The sequence below is a fragment of the Dermochelys coriacea genome, chromosome 16, assembly GCF_009764565.3.
Source record: "Dermochelys coriacea isolate rDerCor1 chromosome 16, rDerCor1.pri.v4, whole genome shotgun sequence".
NCBI lineage: Eukaryota > Metazoa > Chordata > Testudines > Dermochelyidae > Dermochelys > Dermochelys coriacea.
This window is the reverse complement of record NC_050083.1, coordinates 6,279,408-6,297,627: the sequence shown is the minus strand read 5'-3', so window position 1 is coordinate 6,297,627 and position 18,220 is coordinate 6,279,408. Positions and strand designations below refer to the sequence as shown.

The following is an 18,220-nucleotide window of genomic DNA, read 5'->3' as shown; positions in this document are numbered from 1 at the left end:
GAAATATCACTGACATCATTCTAATGTTTTGTTTGACTGGAAAAAATTCACAATATTTTTTACAGAAAATTTTCAGCATTTCTTTTTATATCAAAAATGTTGTCGTGATGATGCAATTTTTTTTTTGTATATAGAATGCCAGGACTTTGGTAAATGAGAACATTCAATGGCATTTTTGTTGATACATATCGGGGGAAAGAATTGGAAAAAATATACAAAAAATTAAAAACAAACCCAAAAACCCTTTGAAATGAAAACAACTTAGTAATTTCATTTTTTCCCCACAAAACTATTTTTGCCTTATTGTTACCAGCTCTAGTCCTAGTGCAGTGCAGTGGCTGAATGTGTAATTTGATGTCTTCCCTTAGTGGCTGGTATACAAAGAAAATGGCCCCTTACACACAGCTAAAAAATACTTACTTAGCTCAGGTATTAGGGGCTTGCAGTTATTGTGCTGACAGGTGATGGGGTCTAGCTTATGACTTTGGGTCCATATGTATTTTACCATTTATTTAGTAGCTTTGCAGAGATTTACCCATTCCATGACTCTGACTAATGAGCCCATAGTTCTACTTTCTGTTACATAAATGGCTGCACTTCTCATTGGGTGAGCAGAAAAAAAGACAAAGAAAACATTGTGGTATAAAAAGAATTCATCTCAGCAAATCTCCAGATAAATGATCAATATGACAGGCCTGTATAAGAGCTAAGTGTAACTATTATAACTGCCTCCCTGATTGGCTACACGGTCCTAAATTTCATCTCTGACACCTTGTAGGAGTATTTGTGCCCTTTGCCAGTCTTCCAGTTCACCCCATCAGCATAGCTTTCATGGGCTCCTCTCAAGTATAATCCATTCAGGTTGGACCAATGACAATCCTTGTACCACCAGGCCCCTTTAAAGGATGTTGCACAGTTACCTGAATATTGGTCATTGTCTCGGTCTTGGGTTGTAAACGGCATGTTGTTCTGCAAAGTTAATGAATCCCCTGTGGAAACAATTGTGTGTACAGTATTTACCACACGTTTTTACAGTTCAGTTCCCACGGCCCAGCCTGGCAGTTCTGCAGTGGGGTTGCTAAATTTCTCCTTTCACCAGGCAATAAAAATCTCCCTGGAGTCCAGGAGAGAGACTGCAGTTCTACTTCCTAGAATGAAGATTTTCCACCAGACTATATTCTGATCTCAGTGACACCACTATAAATTGAGAGAGTAACTCATTGCAGTCAATGCACTCAATGTGCTCCTAACACTAACAGTTTACCAGAGAATGGGTTGAGGATTCAAGACCGAAGAATCACAGAGTCACAGAGATGTAGGGCTGGACGGGACCTCACGAAGACATCAAGCCCAGCCCCTTATGCTGAGGGAGGATCAAGTAAACCTAGACCAACCCTGACAGGTGTTTGGCCAATCTGTTTTTAAAAACTGCCATTGGTGGGCATTACACATCCTCCCATGGAAACCTATTCCAGAGCTTAACTATCCTCATGCTATAATTAGAAAGTTTTTCCTCATACCTAACCTAAGTCTCCCTGCAATCCCTTGTGACAGATTAAGCCCACAACTTCTTATCCCACCACCAGTGGACATGGAGAACAATTGATCATCGTCCTCTTTATATGAGCCCTTGAGACTGTTCTCAGGTCCCCTCTCAGTCTTTGTTTCTCAAGACTAAACATGCCCAGCTTTTTTAACCATTCCTCATACATCAGGTTTTCTAACCTTTTATCATTTTTGTTGTTCTCCTCTGGACTCTCTTCAGTTTGTCCACATATTTCCTAAAGTGCAGTATGCAAAAGTGTACACAGTACTCTAGCTGAGGCATCGCCAGTGCTGAGTTGAATCGAGCAATTACCTCCGGTGTCTTACATACAATACATGTGTAAATAGAATAATTTTATAGTTGGGATTATGTTTTCCAATGTGCATTATTTTGCATTTTTCAACATTGAATTTCATCTGCCATTTTGTTGCCCAGTCAGCCAGTTTTGTGGTCTGCCTTTGTAACTCTTTGCACTCTGCTTCAGATTTATCTATCTTGAGTAGTTTTGGATCATCTGCAAATTTTGCCACCTCATTGTTCACCTCTTTTTCTAGATCACTTATGAGTATGTTGAACAGTACTTGTCCAGGTACAGACATCTGGAGGACACCACTATTTACCTCTCTCCATTCTGAAAACTGAGCATTTATTCCTAACCTTTGTTTCCTATCTTTTAACCAGTTATTTATCCAGGAGAGGACCTTCCCTCTTATTGCATGACAGCTTACTTTGCTTAAGAGCCTTTAGTGAGGGACCTTGTCAAAGGCTTTCTGAAAATCTAAGTACCTACCCCCTTTGAACCTAATGTAAAGCCCTCCATAACAGGTTGGCAAGTTGGTGTGCCTAAGCAATCTTGCAGTGGCCTGCAACTGACTTTTTGCCAAAGAATGTTTCTGTCTCTAGTATGTGGGAGTCTGGATGCATAGTTTGCACAAAATGCACATGTTCACCCACTCAGTGGCTTGTACCAATCCAGGTGTGCCTACTTAGTTTAATTCAAATGTTTCTCAAAGGCATTTAGGTTTAATTTAGGAAAACAACAAGGAGTGGCTGTGCTTAACTCTGCTCAGAATTCTGCTTTCTGTCTTCCCAAGGCAGGATATCCATATTACACTACATAGCTGATGTCGCTAGAACATGTGTTCCTGCTAAAATAGTTCAATAGCAGAATAACTGATCTTTTCCAAAAGACATCACTTCCACAGATTACATCAGCTTTTGGTGCTACCACAGAATATTCTGATTCTCACTTGCTTTCCATTTTTCCATCGGCCACAAAGGGTAAAGGACGAGCTCAGAACCTACCTGCAGTGCCATTAACAAAGGGTCCAAGGATCAGCTTGTATTTCTCGGTCTCCCCTGTAATTTTGAACGATCCGAAGGTAGCAAATTGATACTTGTTGTCAAAATCTCTGAGATCGACACGAAGCTCATTGGTTCCTTTGGAAAACAATTTGAAAGCAAAATGTTCAGCAATTTCCATCCAGTCTGTAGCATTCCTCATTGCTGTACTGTGAGCGAACCACCAGACTCAGAGGACAAATGCTACTCCAGGAATAATGACTGGAGCCAGTCCAGCTGCCACAGCACTATTGGTTTCAATAGCTTTGTGTGGCAGAGCTGTAAGGAACAGGAACAGGAAGAGGAAGGGGTGTCTGCAGCAGAAGTGTTACCTCTACTGATGGTACAACTCTATACCCTGTATCTATGGCTAAAGTGATGTCTTTACCAAGGGATGTCAGCAGGTGGATATTGTCGTTTCCCAGCCAAAATTCTGACAGCCGGCTGCCAAAACCTCTCTTGTATGAATTCCAGTCGCGGTAAAAATCCACGGAACCATCCACCCGTCTCTGGAATACCTGTAGGGAAACAGGAGGTTCTTAGCTGGGAAATCCTACATTGTTTTACATCCTACGTAGAGCAGGAGACCAGAAACTGAGACTGTAAATCATTTGATGAGATTTAACATGGTCAGATTTATTTCTGCCTCAGGTGACTATCGCAGAGGGAGGCTTGTCCCAGAGGATTGTATTAAAACTTGGCAGCAACAGCACTAGGTTAAAGATCACATGGGTCGAAATCTACAGGACTGGACTGGCAATCAGGAGGTCTGCATTCTATACTCAGTTCTGCCATTTGGGCAAGTCACATCACTTCTGCTTTCTGTCTGGCCCTTTGTCTGCCTTGTCTATGGAGACTGTGAGCTACAAAGGACAGGGGCTGTCTCTCAGTACATGTGTTCAGCACCCAGTGTAATGAGACCCTAATTTTCATCAGATTCTCTAGGCATGACTGGGATATAAATAAACACAATAATAAATTGGAAGGTTTAAATGTGAGGTACATACAGGGTTCAAACCCCTCGTATCCTCAGCTCCCTAGAATGCTCTCTCCACTCATACTCAGGGGCTGCCTGAGTGACAGAGCAGCTGATGCACCCGGACTTTGACCAAGGTGGAAGGAAGAAGGAATTCTGGTTCCGGAGTCTGGGCAGCTATTGAGGAGGCTCTGAGAGCCAGGCAGGGAATAACCAGAAAAAGGGAAACCTGTGTCAGAGCAGTGACAAATGTCCCCTCAGACGGGGTCTTTTAGACTCTAAAGCTCCCAGTTCCCTCCATGAAACCCATTATGTTCACAACCAAGGTGTCTGGAGACTTTGACAGGATTACTAGAAAGTGTCCGTGTTTTTGTTCAGCTAATCATGATGAGCTGACAGTTTCAGAATTTCCATCCTCATGCTTTTCTCCTAGCTGCCACCCACTGGATAAGGGCCACCTCCCATTCTTGGGACAAAAAACTGTTGTTCAAGGAAAAAATATCCAATGAGCTTCATTATGCTCTGTTCTTACAATCCATCCTCCACCATCTGTGTCCATGTCACACAGCACGGTCATGGCATTACAGTCGTGCGGGTAGATGGTGTACCAGCCACTCAGGATGTTCCCTCTAGCTAACAGCTCCTTGCAGTTCTTTGCTCCTGGTTGAAAGAGGAATTGAAATTTGTAAATTTGTTGTATAACTCTCCTTGGAGCAGGGATTCATGGGCTGCTTTACATTGCACTGAGGGCCAGATCAATTGCAGAATCAGGTAACTAGAAAATAATCTTTGAGCCACCACCTTCTCTCCTCCCCACTGTAGTGTTTGGGAATTGGGTAGTATCCCTTTAAATAGTGTGTGGTCCCTCTGTGTTCTATCTTTGGAAACCTACCACAGCAGCAGCATATGTACCTAGCTAGGCTTTTCATGCTCTCTGTAGTTAGCAAACACAATTATTTAGACTTCACTGTGCTAGTGTGGTTCAAATTATATTTGTTTGAAAGAGGAAAAGAGACAACAACTGTCCAACCCCATCTGTTCTGTGTGAGAACAGCTCAACCTGAACAGAGGATTGGCTCAAAGTATCTTGAAAACTCATGGAAATTGAAATGTGCACAAAGATTTGTACTGGTGGAAGTACCCGTGCAGCCATTTTGAAATCCCTTGTGAGTCAGAAGGGCTTCTGGTTATCATGTGACTTGGGTGAGCAATCACTGCAAGGGAATATCAAATACTCATAGGAATATTCACATCAAACAGATTACAAGTGAACTCATTGGCTGAAATGTGTTTCCACAAAAGATTCACTAGCTAATTGCACAAATTGTTCATTTAAAAATACCCAACTGTCTGGTGAGTAAAACAGGCTGAGTTATCACATTAATCATTTTAAAATATTTGTTCATCATTCCTGAGGGTTCAGCCATCACGGATGTGTTCCCTGGATGGAATGAGATGATAGTTCACTAGTTATAAAAAATGCTCACCTTTCTGACACTGTATATTGTCCAGCTCTTCCTCTCCTGGACAGGAAAAGAAACAATGGAAGTGAAATTTGAATCAGAAAACATTGTGTTGTCTTTTAAATTGTTCCAACAGTGATAGCTGGGTTAGCAATGTACTAGAAAATACACTAGACAGGTTTGTACTTGTGCAAAACCAAGTGTTAATGGAATCACACCCATCTCTGACCTGCGCTTCCTGTCTGGAATAAAAAAGATGGCATTCATAATTAGCCAACACTGTTTTGTAACCCTCTCATGATGTTCCTACTTGCATGGGTAAGAATTGGTCCTTAATTAATTGCTGGTCAGTAAGTAGAAGCAATGTCTACAAAGTCCAGGGTGTTACACCTGCTTACACTAGCTGTGAATTTGAGTCAATATGTTATAAAAAATCGCAAGTGGAATAAATTAAACAGAAAAAGGGGAACTCCTTTAAACGAGCATTTAAACCAGATCCATTTCTTATAATTCATACTCCCCACCCCCCCAGTATGTGAGGAGTATAAGAAGGGGTAAGGATGTACATCTGGATCTTCAATTTTCACTTACATGCCAAATATTATCTCTAATACCAAAGGTCATCTGTGTGGAGTTATTGCAGATGTTGCAATACTGTACCAATTACTTGTTTTGTATACAGAGCTATTTCTCTCTTCAGACATTCCAACACTTACAGGAATATTGTTGAGTTCGATACTGTGGGCATGGTAACTATTCAAGAAGCAAGATTCTTAAGCGACTTAAATGAAACTGAAGTGATGTGCTCAGTATAAAGGAAAGTGCAGAGGGTCTCACCAACTGTTCCAAGGGTTCCCGATGCTCCTTTATCTCCTAAAAAAAGAAAGAACTAAGAATAAAATCCTTGTTTTTCCTAGAGATCATCTCCATAATTTGAGCTCTCATTTCAACATCCACTTGGGAGTTAATTGTGCAGGCGGCTAGTTCACTCCACACAATCTGTTAAAGTAGCCCGCTAGTGGGACTTAAGTGATACATATATCTTCTTTTGTCCTCTTCACTGGCTGAATTTCACCCTTAGGATATGTCAACACTGCAACTGGATGCATGCTTCCCAGCTCCTACGTAATGAGCGAAGATGTGTTAGCCTACTACAGTAGTTCTCAAACTATGGGTTGGGACCCTAAAGTGGGTCGCAACCCTGTTTTAATGGGGTCACCAGGGCTGGCGTTAGACTTGCTGGGGCCTGGGGCCGAAGCCCAAGCCCCATCACCTCGGGCTTCATCCCTGGGTGGAGGGGCTCAGGTTACAGGCCTCCCACCCTGGGTGGTGGGGCTTGGACTTTGGCCCCCCGCCAAGGGCAATGGGGCTTGGGCTGGTTCAGGTTTCGGTCACCCCTCCTGGGATCGTATAGTAATTTTTGTTGTCGGAAGAAGGTCACCGTGCAATGAAGTTTAAGGACCGCTGGCCTAGTGCGGTTTGATTCCTAGAGTAATTTCCTGTGACTGCCAAGGACCTTGTGATATGTCAGACATTATAATTAGAACTATTGAAATGTTTTCAGCTAATATATAATTCACCAAAAAAAATACAGTTTCGTGTCCGAAACAGTTCACAAATTCAGTTCACATTTGGCAAACACGTACAGCCAAAGTAAACAAACAAAAATAAATGAGGGGAAATTTTCCCACTTACTCAAAAAGTTTTGCTTTAACATTATTAAAATGTTCGAACTTTTCATTTTGAAACAACATTTTGTTTAGTCATTTGGCTATTAAGCAAAAACAAAAAGAGATTAAAAAAACCCACCTAAAACCTTTTGGTTTGGGTAAAATGACACTTCTTGTTCAACCTGAACCATTTTTTTTTAGCTTTTTCTTTCAGAGAGAAGACTGAAGAGAAAATTGTACAGTGGCATGGGGGGAAATGTGGCTCCCAGTTCTTTTATCACCATGAACAGCACCATAAACTGCTCTGCAGTGAGAAGAATCATCTGAGGTCTCTCACCTTTCACTCCAGGGGAGCCAGCAGGACCTCTTTCTCCTGATTGAACAAAATATAAGATAGTAAAGACTGATCAGAGATACCGACATCTTGAAACCGAATCAGAACTGAAGTTCTGTTGCAATAATAAACCCTTTATTGTCAAATATAGCGTGAAGGGGAGCTATGGTGGTTTTTGGAGCCCAGATATTATAGAAATTGGTGTTTTATAACTAGTTCTAATTGATATTTGATTAAAAACAAATTTCCTGTTCTTAGGTCACCTATAGGAAAACACAGTTCTCTGCCCTTTGTTACTTTACCTTTTGGGCCAGTTTGTCCTGCCTTTCCAGGGATCCCTGGAGGTCCCCGTTCTCCTGCAAACACAGAAAATTGATGGAATATTTTCCAAGGTAGCGTAAATACTGAGTACATAAGCCTCACCCACCACCCCAATCTGGAATTACAATAACCCACTGCTGTCAAAATTCAACTTATGTATCTGCATCTGGCTCGTTGAGTCCCTGATCTCACATCAGGATCCCCTAACATGGACTTTTGCATGGGGGCCATTGACGTCAATGAGACAAGCACATCTTGCTGCCAGGTGAGAACCAAATCTACATGCTTCCTGTGACACATGGTTAGAAAGGGTTAAACATCCTGCAAAATCAATAACCCACAAGACATGTGGGGAGCTAATGTTTGTGTTTTTGTGTATTTACATATGTATAAGTAGGGTTGACAATGTAATCAACAGTCCCTGTCTGTGTTGTTTTCTGATCATTCAGAAGTCAAAACAACATTGTCTCAATTCAGTGAATTGTAAACATGAGTTAGCTCTGAATATGAGATTTGGACATTGGACTATGACCTATGAACTGAATTCTAAAGGAACTCTTTGCAACTACAAAGCTCACCATCTCTGCTGTGAATCTGAACCTCAGTGAGTTGAACTCATGTCTGTATGTATATTGATCTTTTAACCATACTCTCTCTCTTTTGTTTTTTAATAGATTTTAATTTAGTTAATAAGAATTGGCTGTAGCATGTATTTGGATAAGATCTGAAACATTCAATAACCTGGGAGGTAATGTGTTTGATCCTTTGGGATTGGTAGAACCTTTTCTTTTATATGATAAAATAAGATTTACAGAAATTGTCATCATATTTAACATGGGTACCTGGATGGAGTTCTGAGGCTGGATCAGTTTAAGGGATCTGTGTTGTATGGACTTCTGAGTAACCAGTGAGATAATAAAGAAGCTGTTTTATTCTGGCTTGGTAAATCTAAGGATTGGAATATCCACCAGCTTTTTGGGGATTGTCTGCCCCATTCTTTGCAGTTCACCCTAATTGAGTGACCACAGTTGGCTCCCACTAGGATCCCGGTCACACTACCATTAAAAATTCCATGGCTCAAAATAATCATCATCATTTGTTCTTCTCTAGCCCCTCTCATCCAAAGTTCTCAGAGTGCTTTACATAGATCAATGAAATATGCCTCAGATAATCCCTGGGAGGTAAAGGACCATTATAGCCATTATACAGAGGGGAAAATTGAGGCTCAGGGAGAGGAAGTGACTTGCCCAGGGCCACACAATGAGACAGTGACAGAGATGCAGAATGAACTAGAAGGCTTGATTGCCAATCTGATGCACCAAAGAGAATGGATAATATTTCAAAGTTTGCGTATTCTGAAGTTCCCATCCCTCACCAAAGGATATGGAAGATTTGCCCTATGAGTTGGGCAAAGTTTCCTCATATCAGGGTTGAGGGGAATCTCCAAAGTCTGAGCATATTCCATAAGTAACTCCCATTTACATCAGCACCATCCATGCCTGATTCCCTTTCCGTGCCTGGGAATGTACCTCTCATTCCTGCAGCTCCTGGGTCTCCTTTGGGTCCTGCGGCACCAGGAAACCCAGGGCAGCCTTGGAGAATGGCAAATTTATCGGAACTGCTGAGTCCCACTATCCTCACCTCTGGGGAAAGAAAAGAATTCATAAATAATATGTGTTACTTTCTCATTGTCTGAAACATTCTGCAGAAAACCAAGCAAACGAGAGCCTAGATAGATCCTTAATTTTGTTTTCTCTATTAGTGATAAATGCAACATTTTCTTCAGTTTTATGAATTTGAAACAATGCCCTAAAATTAAAGAGTTGGGGGTGATCATTACTCTCTGTTTCTGTTTTAAATTTTAATGAAAAGTTAAAAGAAAAAGACTTATTAAATTTAAGTGATTTTTAAAAAAACACGTGAGTTAATTTTGATGTATATATCGCCCTGCCATGTTTGCAACCCAACTATTGTGGAATTGTGCCAGTTCATGAGAATCTCTTAATGAAATTAACTAAAGAGAAACAAAAATTACACTGACTAGTCGGTTTTCATTGTGCAAGCAGAATGAAATGCAGAGAAAAAACAAAAAGCTGTCATTCAGTGAAGAAATTGTCCAAAAGCACATTAATTTTAAAAATAATTAGTATTTCCTTTGGCATAGGATACCTGCCTCATAATTTGGAACATTTGGGCATAAATCAGAGGTAGCGAATGATTTTTTAAATAATCATGAATGTAAGTAAATGAACTTAAAAGCAGTACTGCTCTAAAATAATACATTAATTTATCCATAAGAGGGTAAATCCTGTATTCATTCCTTTTTCAGCAAAACACCCATTTCCTTCAAAGGGAGTTTTCTTGAATTAGGTCTATACAAAATTGATTAAATCCTGCATAAGAACCATAGGATTTTATGGTGAAATAAAATTAACTCTCAAATGCTGCTGGATTTTCAATCCAAAGTACAGCAGTGAAAGTAAGTATCATTATACAAAGATCTCTATTGTGGATGTCTGCTATTAGATATACAGTACTAATATTTTTTAAAATGATAACCTTAACTTAGTAACCATGAGTTTTAAAAAGGCTAATCTACTATCAGAGAGTTGCTCTGAGGTTTAAAGGTCAGGTTTAGATTTCCTAGAATGTATTAAGTGGACATTTCACAGCTTGTGGGTTGGTCACTTATTCGGTTAAAAATACCTTGGTGTCAACATACAATGGTGATAAGAGCTTTAGATGGAGAGATTCCCACAACAACATGGGGAGGTTAGAAGTTAGGAAATGAGGGTGAGGAAGAGCAGGTCAAAAAATGTCAGATTTCAGAAAATTTCATTAAAAAAAAAGATTTTCACAAAATTATTTGCAAAAACTGCATCCTATTTTTGACTACTTCTCATCCACGGTGGCCATTTCTGCAATACAGATTAATTTTTACAAAGTAATTTTGGTCAAAGAAGCTGTTCTTTTCATTATTTATGTTCCATCATGAGCCTAAAAAGTACTTTATAGACCCGTAGGACAACAAAGATCCCTGAAGACCTTACATATTGAAGGCAGCTGAATGTAACAGTTCCCAGTTCTCCAGGGTCCAGGCAAGAAGCATAATATAAAATGCTGTTGTGAACAGGGATTGTCTTTCACTCACCTGGGCAGGTGTCCTCAGCCTTACAAATTGCTGCTGCTAGACAGAGTAAAGAGATGAGGGTTTTCTGGGCAGCCTTTCCCATGGCTGATGCTGGTCTCTGCAATAGCCGCTCCACTCTCTCTTACCACCCTCTCTTCTGCTTAGCATGTAGGGCTCTGCAAGCCTTTCATATTGAATGACGCATACAGAAGTAATCCCACCTCTTAGCACCGCCTTCCCATACTCCACATTCCAGTGGTTCAACTCAGATTGCAACATAGACAAAGTTCACAACTGTAGCTGATTTTAATGGTCTTGTCAGATATGTTCAATATTGGACTAACAGCCACTGCGTCATCCACACAGCAAGTGCAGTATCGTCCAACGATGATTATTGAATGGAGCTAGTCTGAATCCTGTCTCACAAAGTTCATGAGAATGTGTCTTCTTAAAGATTAAAATAGGGTGCCAAATAATGAGCCCAATCTGACTTTCTCCTTCCCTTCAAGTCCCCTGTCTCCTTCAGTGGGAAACTTTGGGTGAACCAGGGGAGCAGGATTGGGTGAACTTAATATCCAACTGTGTTCTTGTTATTTTTTGTATGACAGTAACCACAGGAGGCCTCATATCAGCTTGGAGCCCCACTGTGCCGAGTGTTGTACAAGCCCACAGTAGGAGACAGTAACAGATTGATAGATTCCAAGGCCAGAAGTGACCATTGTGATTATCTAGTCTGACCTCCTGTAAAACACAGGCTCTTAGATAAATGATTTCTAGAGCCGATCTTTTAGAAAAACATCCAATCTTGATTTTAAAATGGTCAGTAATGGAGAATACATCATGACCCTTGGGAAATGAGTCCAATATTTAATTACTCTCACCATAATTTCCAGTCTGAATTTCTCTAGGCTTAATTTAATAACATAAGAACAGCCATACAGGGTCAGACCAATGGTCCATCAAGGCCAGTATTCTGTCTTCTGACAAAAAGAAAAGGAGTACCGGTGGCACCTTAGAGACTAACAAATTTATTAGAGCATAAGCTTTCGTGAGCTACAGCTCACTTCAGCTTATGCTCTAATAAATTTGTTAGTCTCTAAGGTGCCACCGGTACTCCTTTTCTTTTTGCGAATACAGACTAACACGGCTGCTACTCTGAAACCTGTCTTCTGACAGTGGCCAATGCCAGGTGCCCCAAAGGTAATGAACAGAACAGGTAATCCTCAAGTGATCCATCCCCTGTCGCCTATTCCCAGCTTCTGGCAAAAAGAGGCTAGGGCCACCATCCCTGCCCATCCTGGCTAATAGCTACTGATGGACCTATCCTCCATGAACTTCCAGCCAACCCTGCCCCAAAGATGCTACAATCTAAATAGACAAGACAAATGAAGGGTGGGAGAAAAGAAAGGTTGTTATTTTTGCAGTACTATATGGCCCCAGATCTACTGAGACAGTGCTGCTGTATTTTCTGATATGTACATGTGATTTTTCAGTGACTGCTGCATGTTGGATGCTCCTGAGGGCAGATCACTGCCATGGTTTATTTCTTTATGTGCTTGTGTATCTGCATGACTCCAATCTGTAGAGCAAGAATGCCACTATTCTCCTTGGGTGCAATGGGTATTCCCTCTTTACACTGGGAAAGCATGATTAATGTTGTATTGTGGTTTCTGGTCTCACACAGGTTTCGTGTGATAGACATTGTGCTGAAGGATTTACCTTGGGCAGGATCTGCTTCTTCGGGCATGCCATTGCATGTCAGATGTGTTGTACCATCAATTAATGTTAGTTTGTCCTCTTCTCCAACTGCCAGGGTGTGTATTTTACTCATGGGTGGGTCATCACCAGGAGGAATTGAACCTGGGACCTCTGTAGCTAACCGTATGAGTCATTGCTTCTTTAACTGAAATACTCAGGTATGTAGCCTACAATGCTGTGGTAGACTCATCAACCTCTGTCTGTGGCCCATCCATCACCAGATGAGGACAGAGCACCACACAGCGAGAGGAGGATACAGCCAGGGAGGAGTGAAATTTGGATGGATACAACTAGCCAACCCCATCTTACCTGATGTTGGTGCAACGCCTTTGAAAATGTGCTGTGGGTTTCTAGGCACTGTTCACTTCTCTGCCAGTCCCAGTGATGGACTTAGCTGGCATTATGATGCTGGACACAGCTCTCCCAGTGGCTGTCACAATACACACACCCAGTGTCAGATGACCCTGCTATTGGACAGAGAATCTGTTTTATACCCTGTCACACTCTTTTTTTCACTAGAGGCCAGTCCACTGCAATCCAACATAATCACTTTTCTGTGTCTGAGATGAGATCTTTGGGGCAGGGACTGTCTTTGTGTTCTGTACTTGTACAGTGCCAAAGACAACAGGATGTTGTCACTGGTGTTCCTAGGTGCTACCATAATCCAAATAATAAACAATTAAGATAAGTAATAATTCCCCTTCATTGTAAGCCCAGAGGGACATAGGGTTAATTCAGAGCTCCCCAGGAGCAGCTTTAAATTACTTTCCCCCATAGCAGGGCCATTGCATGGTTATGAACCAGCTGGTTATTGGACACACCTCTTTTGTGAGCAGGTCAATTTTTAACAGTCCACATCTCTTTATCCCCACCATTAGTCCTTCTTACATGAGTTACAGGATGGGCAGTTTTGCCATTGACAAGACAATGGTGGGATAAGATAGGGCCTCTTATACTTTTGTAAAACTTGGTGTCCACGACTCCCCACCTGGTCAAATGAGTACAAACATGTAGTGAGCCCACTGATGTTAGTGGAGTCACTCTGCGGTAATCAAGGCTGGATTAATGCATAGGCCATCTGGGCACTTGCCTACGGCCCAAATTCAGGGAGTGGGAGGGAGGGATTGTTGTGTTGTTTTGCTTTGACCATGATAGAGCGAGGACCAAGCAAAATGTGACTGAATGGCATTGTGTGCTGGTGTGCGGGGTTGCAGCACTGCTCAGTTTGGCCCAGCCACCCCTCCATCATAATGGGGGCTGGCTGGGCCAAATGTGAGTGGCGAAGTGACCTGACTTGTGGGGTTGCAGCCAATGCTCAGGTTTGGCCCAGCTGCCCCTCCGCCATGACTACAGAATAAACCCCTGCTTCTGGGGTAAGTACTGGGGGACTCTCCTGCTGCTAGCGCTACCTCTTTTAGAGGAAAGAGGCCCCTGCTTCTGGGGAAGAAAAGGATACCTCATGCCTGTCATAAATATAAAGGGAAGAGTAACCACCTTCCTGTATACAGTGCTATAAAATCCCTCCTGGCCAGAGGCAAAACCCTTTCACCTGTAAAGGGTTAAGAAGCTAAGATAACCTCGCTGGCACCTGACCCAAAATGACCAATGAGGGGACAAGATACTTTCAAATCTGGAGGGGGAGGGGAACAAAGGGTTCTGTCTGTCTGTGTGATGCTTTTGCCGGGAACAGATCAGAAAAGCAAGCCTTCCAACTCCTGTTAAGATAGTAAGTAATCTAGCTAGAACATGTGTTAGATTTTCTTTTGTTTAATGGCTGGTAAAATAAGCTGTGCTGGAGGGAATGTATATTCCTGTTTTTGTGTCTTTTTGTAACTTAAGGTTTTGCCTAGAGGGATTCTTTATGTTTTGAATCTGATTACCCTGTAAGGTATTTACCATCCTGATTTTACAGAGGTGATTCTTTTACCTTTTCTTTAATTAAAATTCTTCTTTTAAGAACCTGATTGATTTTTCATTGTTCTTAAGATCTAAGGGTTTGGGTCTGTGTTCACCTGTACCAATTGATGAGGATTATTCTCAAGCCTTCCCCAGGAAAGGGGGAGTAGGGCTTGGGGGGATATTTTGGGGGAAGACATCTCCAAGTGGGCTCTTTCCCTGTTCTTTTTTAAAATGCTTGGTGGTGGCAGCATACAGTTCAAGGACAAGGCAAAGTTTGTACCTTGGGGAAGTTTTTAACCTAAGCTGGTAAGAATAATCTTAGGGGGTCTTTCATGCGGGTCCCCACATCTGTACTCTAGAGTTCAGAGTGGGGAAGGAATCTTGACATGGTGGCAGAGGTGGGATCATTTTGAACCAGAAGCACAGCTGGATTTTAAAAGCTTTTGTAAAAGGTGATTGCAGCTGTTGATTCTGTCCCTCTGCCCGGGGGACAGAGCTACAGGCATAACAAAAAGATTTTTCTGTAGGCTGAGAACAGCTATCAGAGAAAACAGGTATCCGGTTACAGCACAGCAAAATTTTACAAGCCAGGTTTTTTTTGTTTTCTTTCTAATTCTTGGGTGTAAAGTTAGTTAAAAACAGAGAGGTTAGGATGGCAGAATGCAATGTTCAACAGAAGCTGGAATTAGCCAGATTATAGGCAGGAAAGACAAAAGGAACATGAAAGACGAGTAGAACTCAGACAGATGGAGATTGATGCACAAGCTGCCAAAGAAAAAGAAATGGAGGCTGCCCACAGGAGAGAAATGGAGGCAAAGGAAAAAGAAATGGAGGAGAGGGAAAAAGAGAGGAAGTATGCTGAGGAGGAGAAGGAAAAAGAGAGGAAGCATGCACTGGAGATGGAGAAGGCAAAGGCTCAGCAGAATATACCAAATAACCCTAACAATCCTTCCCCAACAATCCACAAATGGGAGCGACTATGTCCACAGTATGATGAATCCAGTGATATTGCTGAATATTTTCTCACCTTTGAGAGACTGTGCACACTCCATCAAATTTCTGAAGCTTACAAAGATGACCACATTGGTCGCAAAATTGACTGGAAGAGCTCTGGACATATTCAATAAGATGCTTATTGAGGAGACTTCTGACTATAATAAATTCAAGGATTTGGTTTTAAAACAATTTCAAGTTACACCTGAAACTTACAGAGTAAAATTTAAGCCCTTAAGAGAGGACCTGGACTGAGTAATGTGGCTTATGTAAACCAGATGACAGATCTGTTGATAAATGGCTCAATGGACAGGATGTAACTAGCTTTGGAGGAATATGGGATTTGATGATACAGGAGCAATTCCTGAATATGCCCAAGGATGATATAAAACAGTGTTTATGAGATAAGAAAATGGACTCAGCAGGAAGTCTTGCTTCTTATGCTGATCAATACGAGCAGTCCCAGACCACCAGAGAGGTGGGGCAAGCCGGAAAAAAATGGGTGGAGGGAGGAGAGAGGAACAATCCTGGTCACAGTTGGAGCAGATACCAGAAGGGACACCCTCAGACCACACCCTTCTAGCAGGGGCAGCCCAAGGCCCCAACTACACTCCAAGGAACACTCCAGACTCCTTATCATCCCACCACACCATTCTCCAGCAACCCACCTCACCCAGTGACCGTCAAGCTGGACGATGTTTTAAATGTAATGAGCTGGGGAATATAAAGGCCAACTGCCCCAAGAACTCCAACAGACTACAGATCATTGCACCAGAATTGCACCAGAAGCCCTCAGGCCCAGATGCCTCCCAGATACCCTCAGAGCAGAAGGAAACTGTGAGTGTGGGCAGGAAGAAGGTCACAGCATGGAGGGACACCAGAGCATACGTGTCAGCTATCCATGCTTCCTTAGTGGACCCCAATTTAATCAACCCAGAGGTCCAAGTGATGATTCAACCCTTCAGGTCAAACTCTTTTGACTTGCCTACAGCCAAGTTGCCGGTCCAGTACAAGGGCTGGTCAGGAACGTGGACTTTGCAGTCTATGATGATTATCCCATCCCCATGCTGTTGGGAGAAGACTTGGCCAATCATGTGAAGTTAGCCAAGAGGTTGGGAATGGTCACCCGCAGCCAGACTAAGCAAGCAGTCACACCTAGCTCTGTTCCGGAGACTTTTACCAGGACCTGGTCAGAGGTGATGGAACCCGACCCCATACCAACATCTGCAACAGCAATAGTGGATCCAGTCACAGAGACTCAGACAGAGCCAATCCCAGAACCGGAACCAGCAGAACAACCAGCACCAGAACCATGGCCAGCACTGAATCCAGTGCTTGCAACCCCAACACCAGAGGGCCCTGCTGAACCTGCACTGGCAGCAGCAGATAACCCAACACAAGAGGCTCAGCTGGAGCCTGAACTCCAACATAGTGCACCAGTGGAGAGCGGTTCACAGTTAACGGAAACAGCCCCATCACCTGCATTGCTTCCAGATGAACCCAAGCCCAGGTCCACAATCCAATGAGGAACTGATGTCTCCAGCATCAAGGGAACAGTTCCAGACCGAACAGGAAGCAGATGAAATCCTCCAGAGAGCTTGGACGGTGGCACAGAGCAACCCATTGCCTCTCAGCTCTTCTAATTGATCCAGGTTTGTTGTTTTATACAAGGAAACTCTTTCTGGTGGACACCAGGAAGACTGGCATCCTCAGAGATAGTTGGTAATTCCAAGTAAGTCCCGGGTAAAGCTATTAAGCTTATTCCATGATCATCCTAGTGGCCATGCTGGGGTGAACAGAACACAAAGATCATTTGGGAAAGTCATTCACTCGGAAGGAATGGGCAAGGATGTTTCAACCTATGTCCGGTCTTCTGAGGTGTGCCAAAGAGTCGGGAAAACCCCAAGACCAGGTCAAAGCCCCTCTCCAGCCACTCTCCATCAATTGAGGTTCCATTTCAGCGAGTAGCTGTGGATATTCTGGGTCCTTTTCTGAAAAAGACACCCAGAGGAAAGCAGTACATACTGACTTTCATGGATTTTGCCACCCGATGGCTGGAAGCAGTATCTCTAAGCAACACTAGGGCTAAAAGTGTGTTCCAGGCACTAGCAGACGTTTTTGCTAGGGTAGGTTGGCCCTCCGATATCCTTACAGATGCAGGAACTAATTTCCTGGCAGGAACTATGGAAAGCCTTTGGGAAGCTCGGTGGGGTGAATCACTTGGTTGCCACCGCTTACCACCATCAAACAAATAGCCTGGTGGAGAAGTTTAATGGAATTTTGGGGCCATGATACATAAATTCGTGAATGAGCACTCCAATGATTGACTAGTGTTGTAGCAGTGCTCTTTGCCTACAGGCTGTACCACATCCCATTTTAGGGTTTCACCATTTGAACTTGTATATGGCCATGGGGTTAGATGCCATTACAGTTGGTGAAGCAGCAATGGGAGGGGTTTACACCTTCTCCAGGAACTAACATTCTGGATTTTGTAAGCCACCTACAAAACACCCTCTGACTCTCTTTAGCCCTTGCTAAAGAAAACCTAAAGATGCTCAAAAAGAGCAAAAAGCCTGGTATGTAAACATACTAGCGAGCATTCTTCAATGGGGCACCAGGTCATGGTTTTTAAAGGAGCTCCAGGCCCATAAACTGGAAGCATCGTGGGAAGGGCTATTCATAGTCCAAGAGTGCCTGGGAACTGTTAATTATCTCACAGCATTCCCCACCTCCAACCGAAAGCCTAAGGTGAACCATATTAATTCTCTATAGCCCTTTTATTCCAGAGA

The 18,220-nt window shown here is 42.6% G+C and overlaps 1 protein-coding gene across 1 annotated transcript; it reads right to left on the bottom strand.

The window, feature by feature from the left end:
* Positions 1-616: 616 nt before the first annotated feature.
* Positions 617-11,116, bottom strand: LOC119844169 (ficolin-2-like). Its single transcript, XM_038374611.2, has 10 exons — positions 10,803-11,116; positions 9,181-9,294; positions 7,633-7,686; positions 7,334-7,369; positions 6,164-6,199; positions 5,351-5,386; positions 4,396-4,523; positions 3,276-3,405; positions 2,852-2,986; positions 617-989 (listed from the first exon to the last, which is right to left on the bottom strand). The coding sequence occupies exons 1-10, from the start codon at positions 10,882-10,884 to the stop codon at positions 742-744; spliced, it is 999 nt and encodes a 332-aa protein (XP_038230539.1). The 5' UTR covers positions 10,885-11,116; the 3' UTR covers positions 617-741.
* Positions 11,117-18,220: the final 7,104 nt, after the last annotated feature.

What these genes read in the sequence shown, in the direction of transcription:
- LOC119844169 (XM_038374611.2), bottom strand. Translation starts at nt 10,884, where the DNA reads ATGGGAAAGGCTGCCCAGAAAACCCTCATCTCTTTACTCTGTCTAGCA. An exon ending in CCACCTGCTGACATCCCTTG is followed by an intron (nt 2,987 to 3,275) that starts GTAAAGACATCA and finishes TGTTTTCCAAAG; the next exon opens with GAACCAATGAGCTTCGTGTC. An exon ending in CTTTGTTAATGGCACTGCAG is followed by an intron (nt 990 to 2,851) that starts GTAGGTTCTGAG and finishes TTGTTTCCACAG; the next exon opens with GGGATTCATTAACTTTGCAG.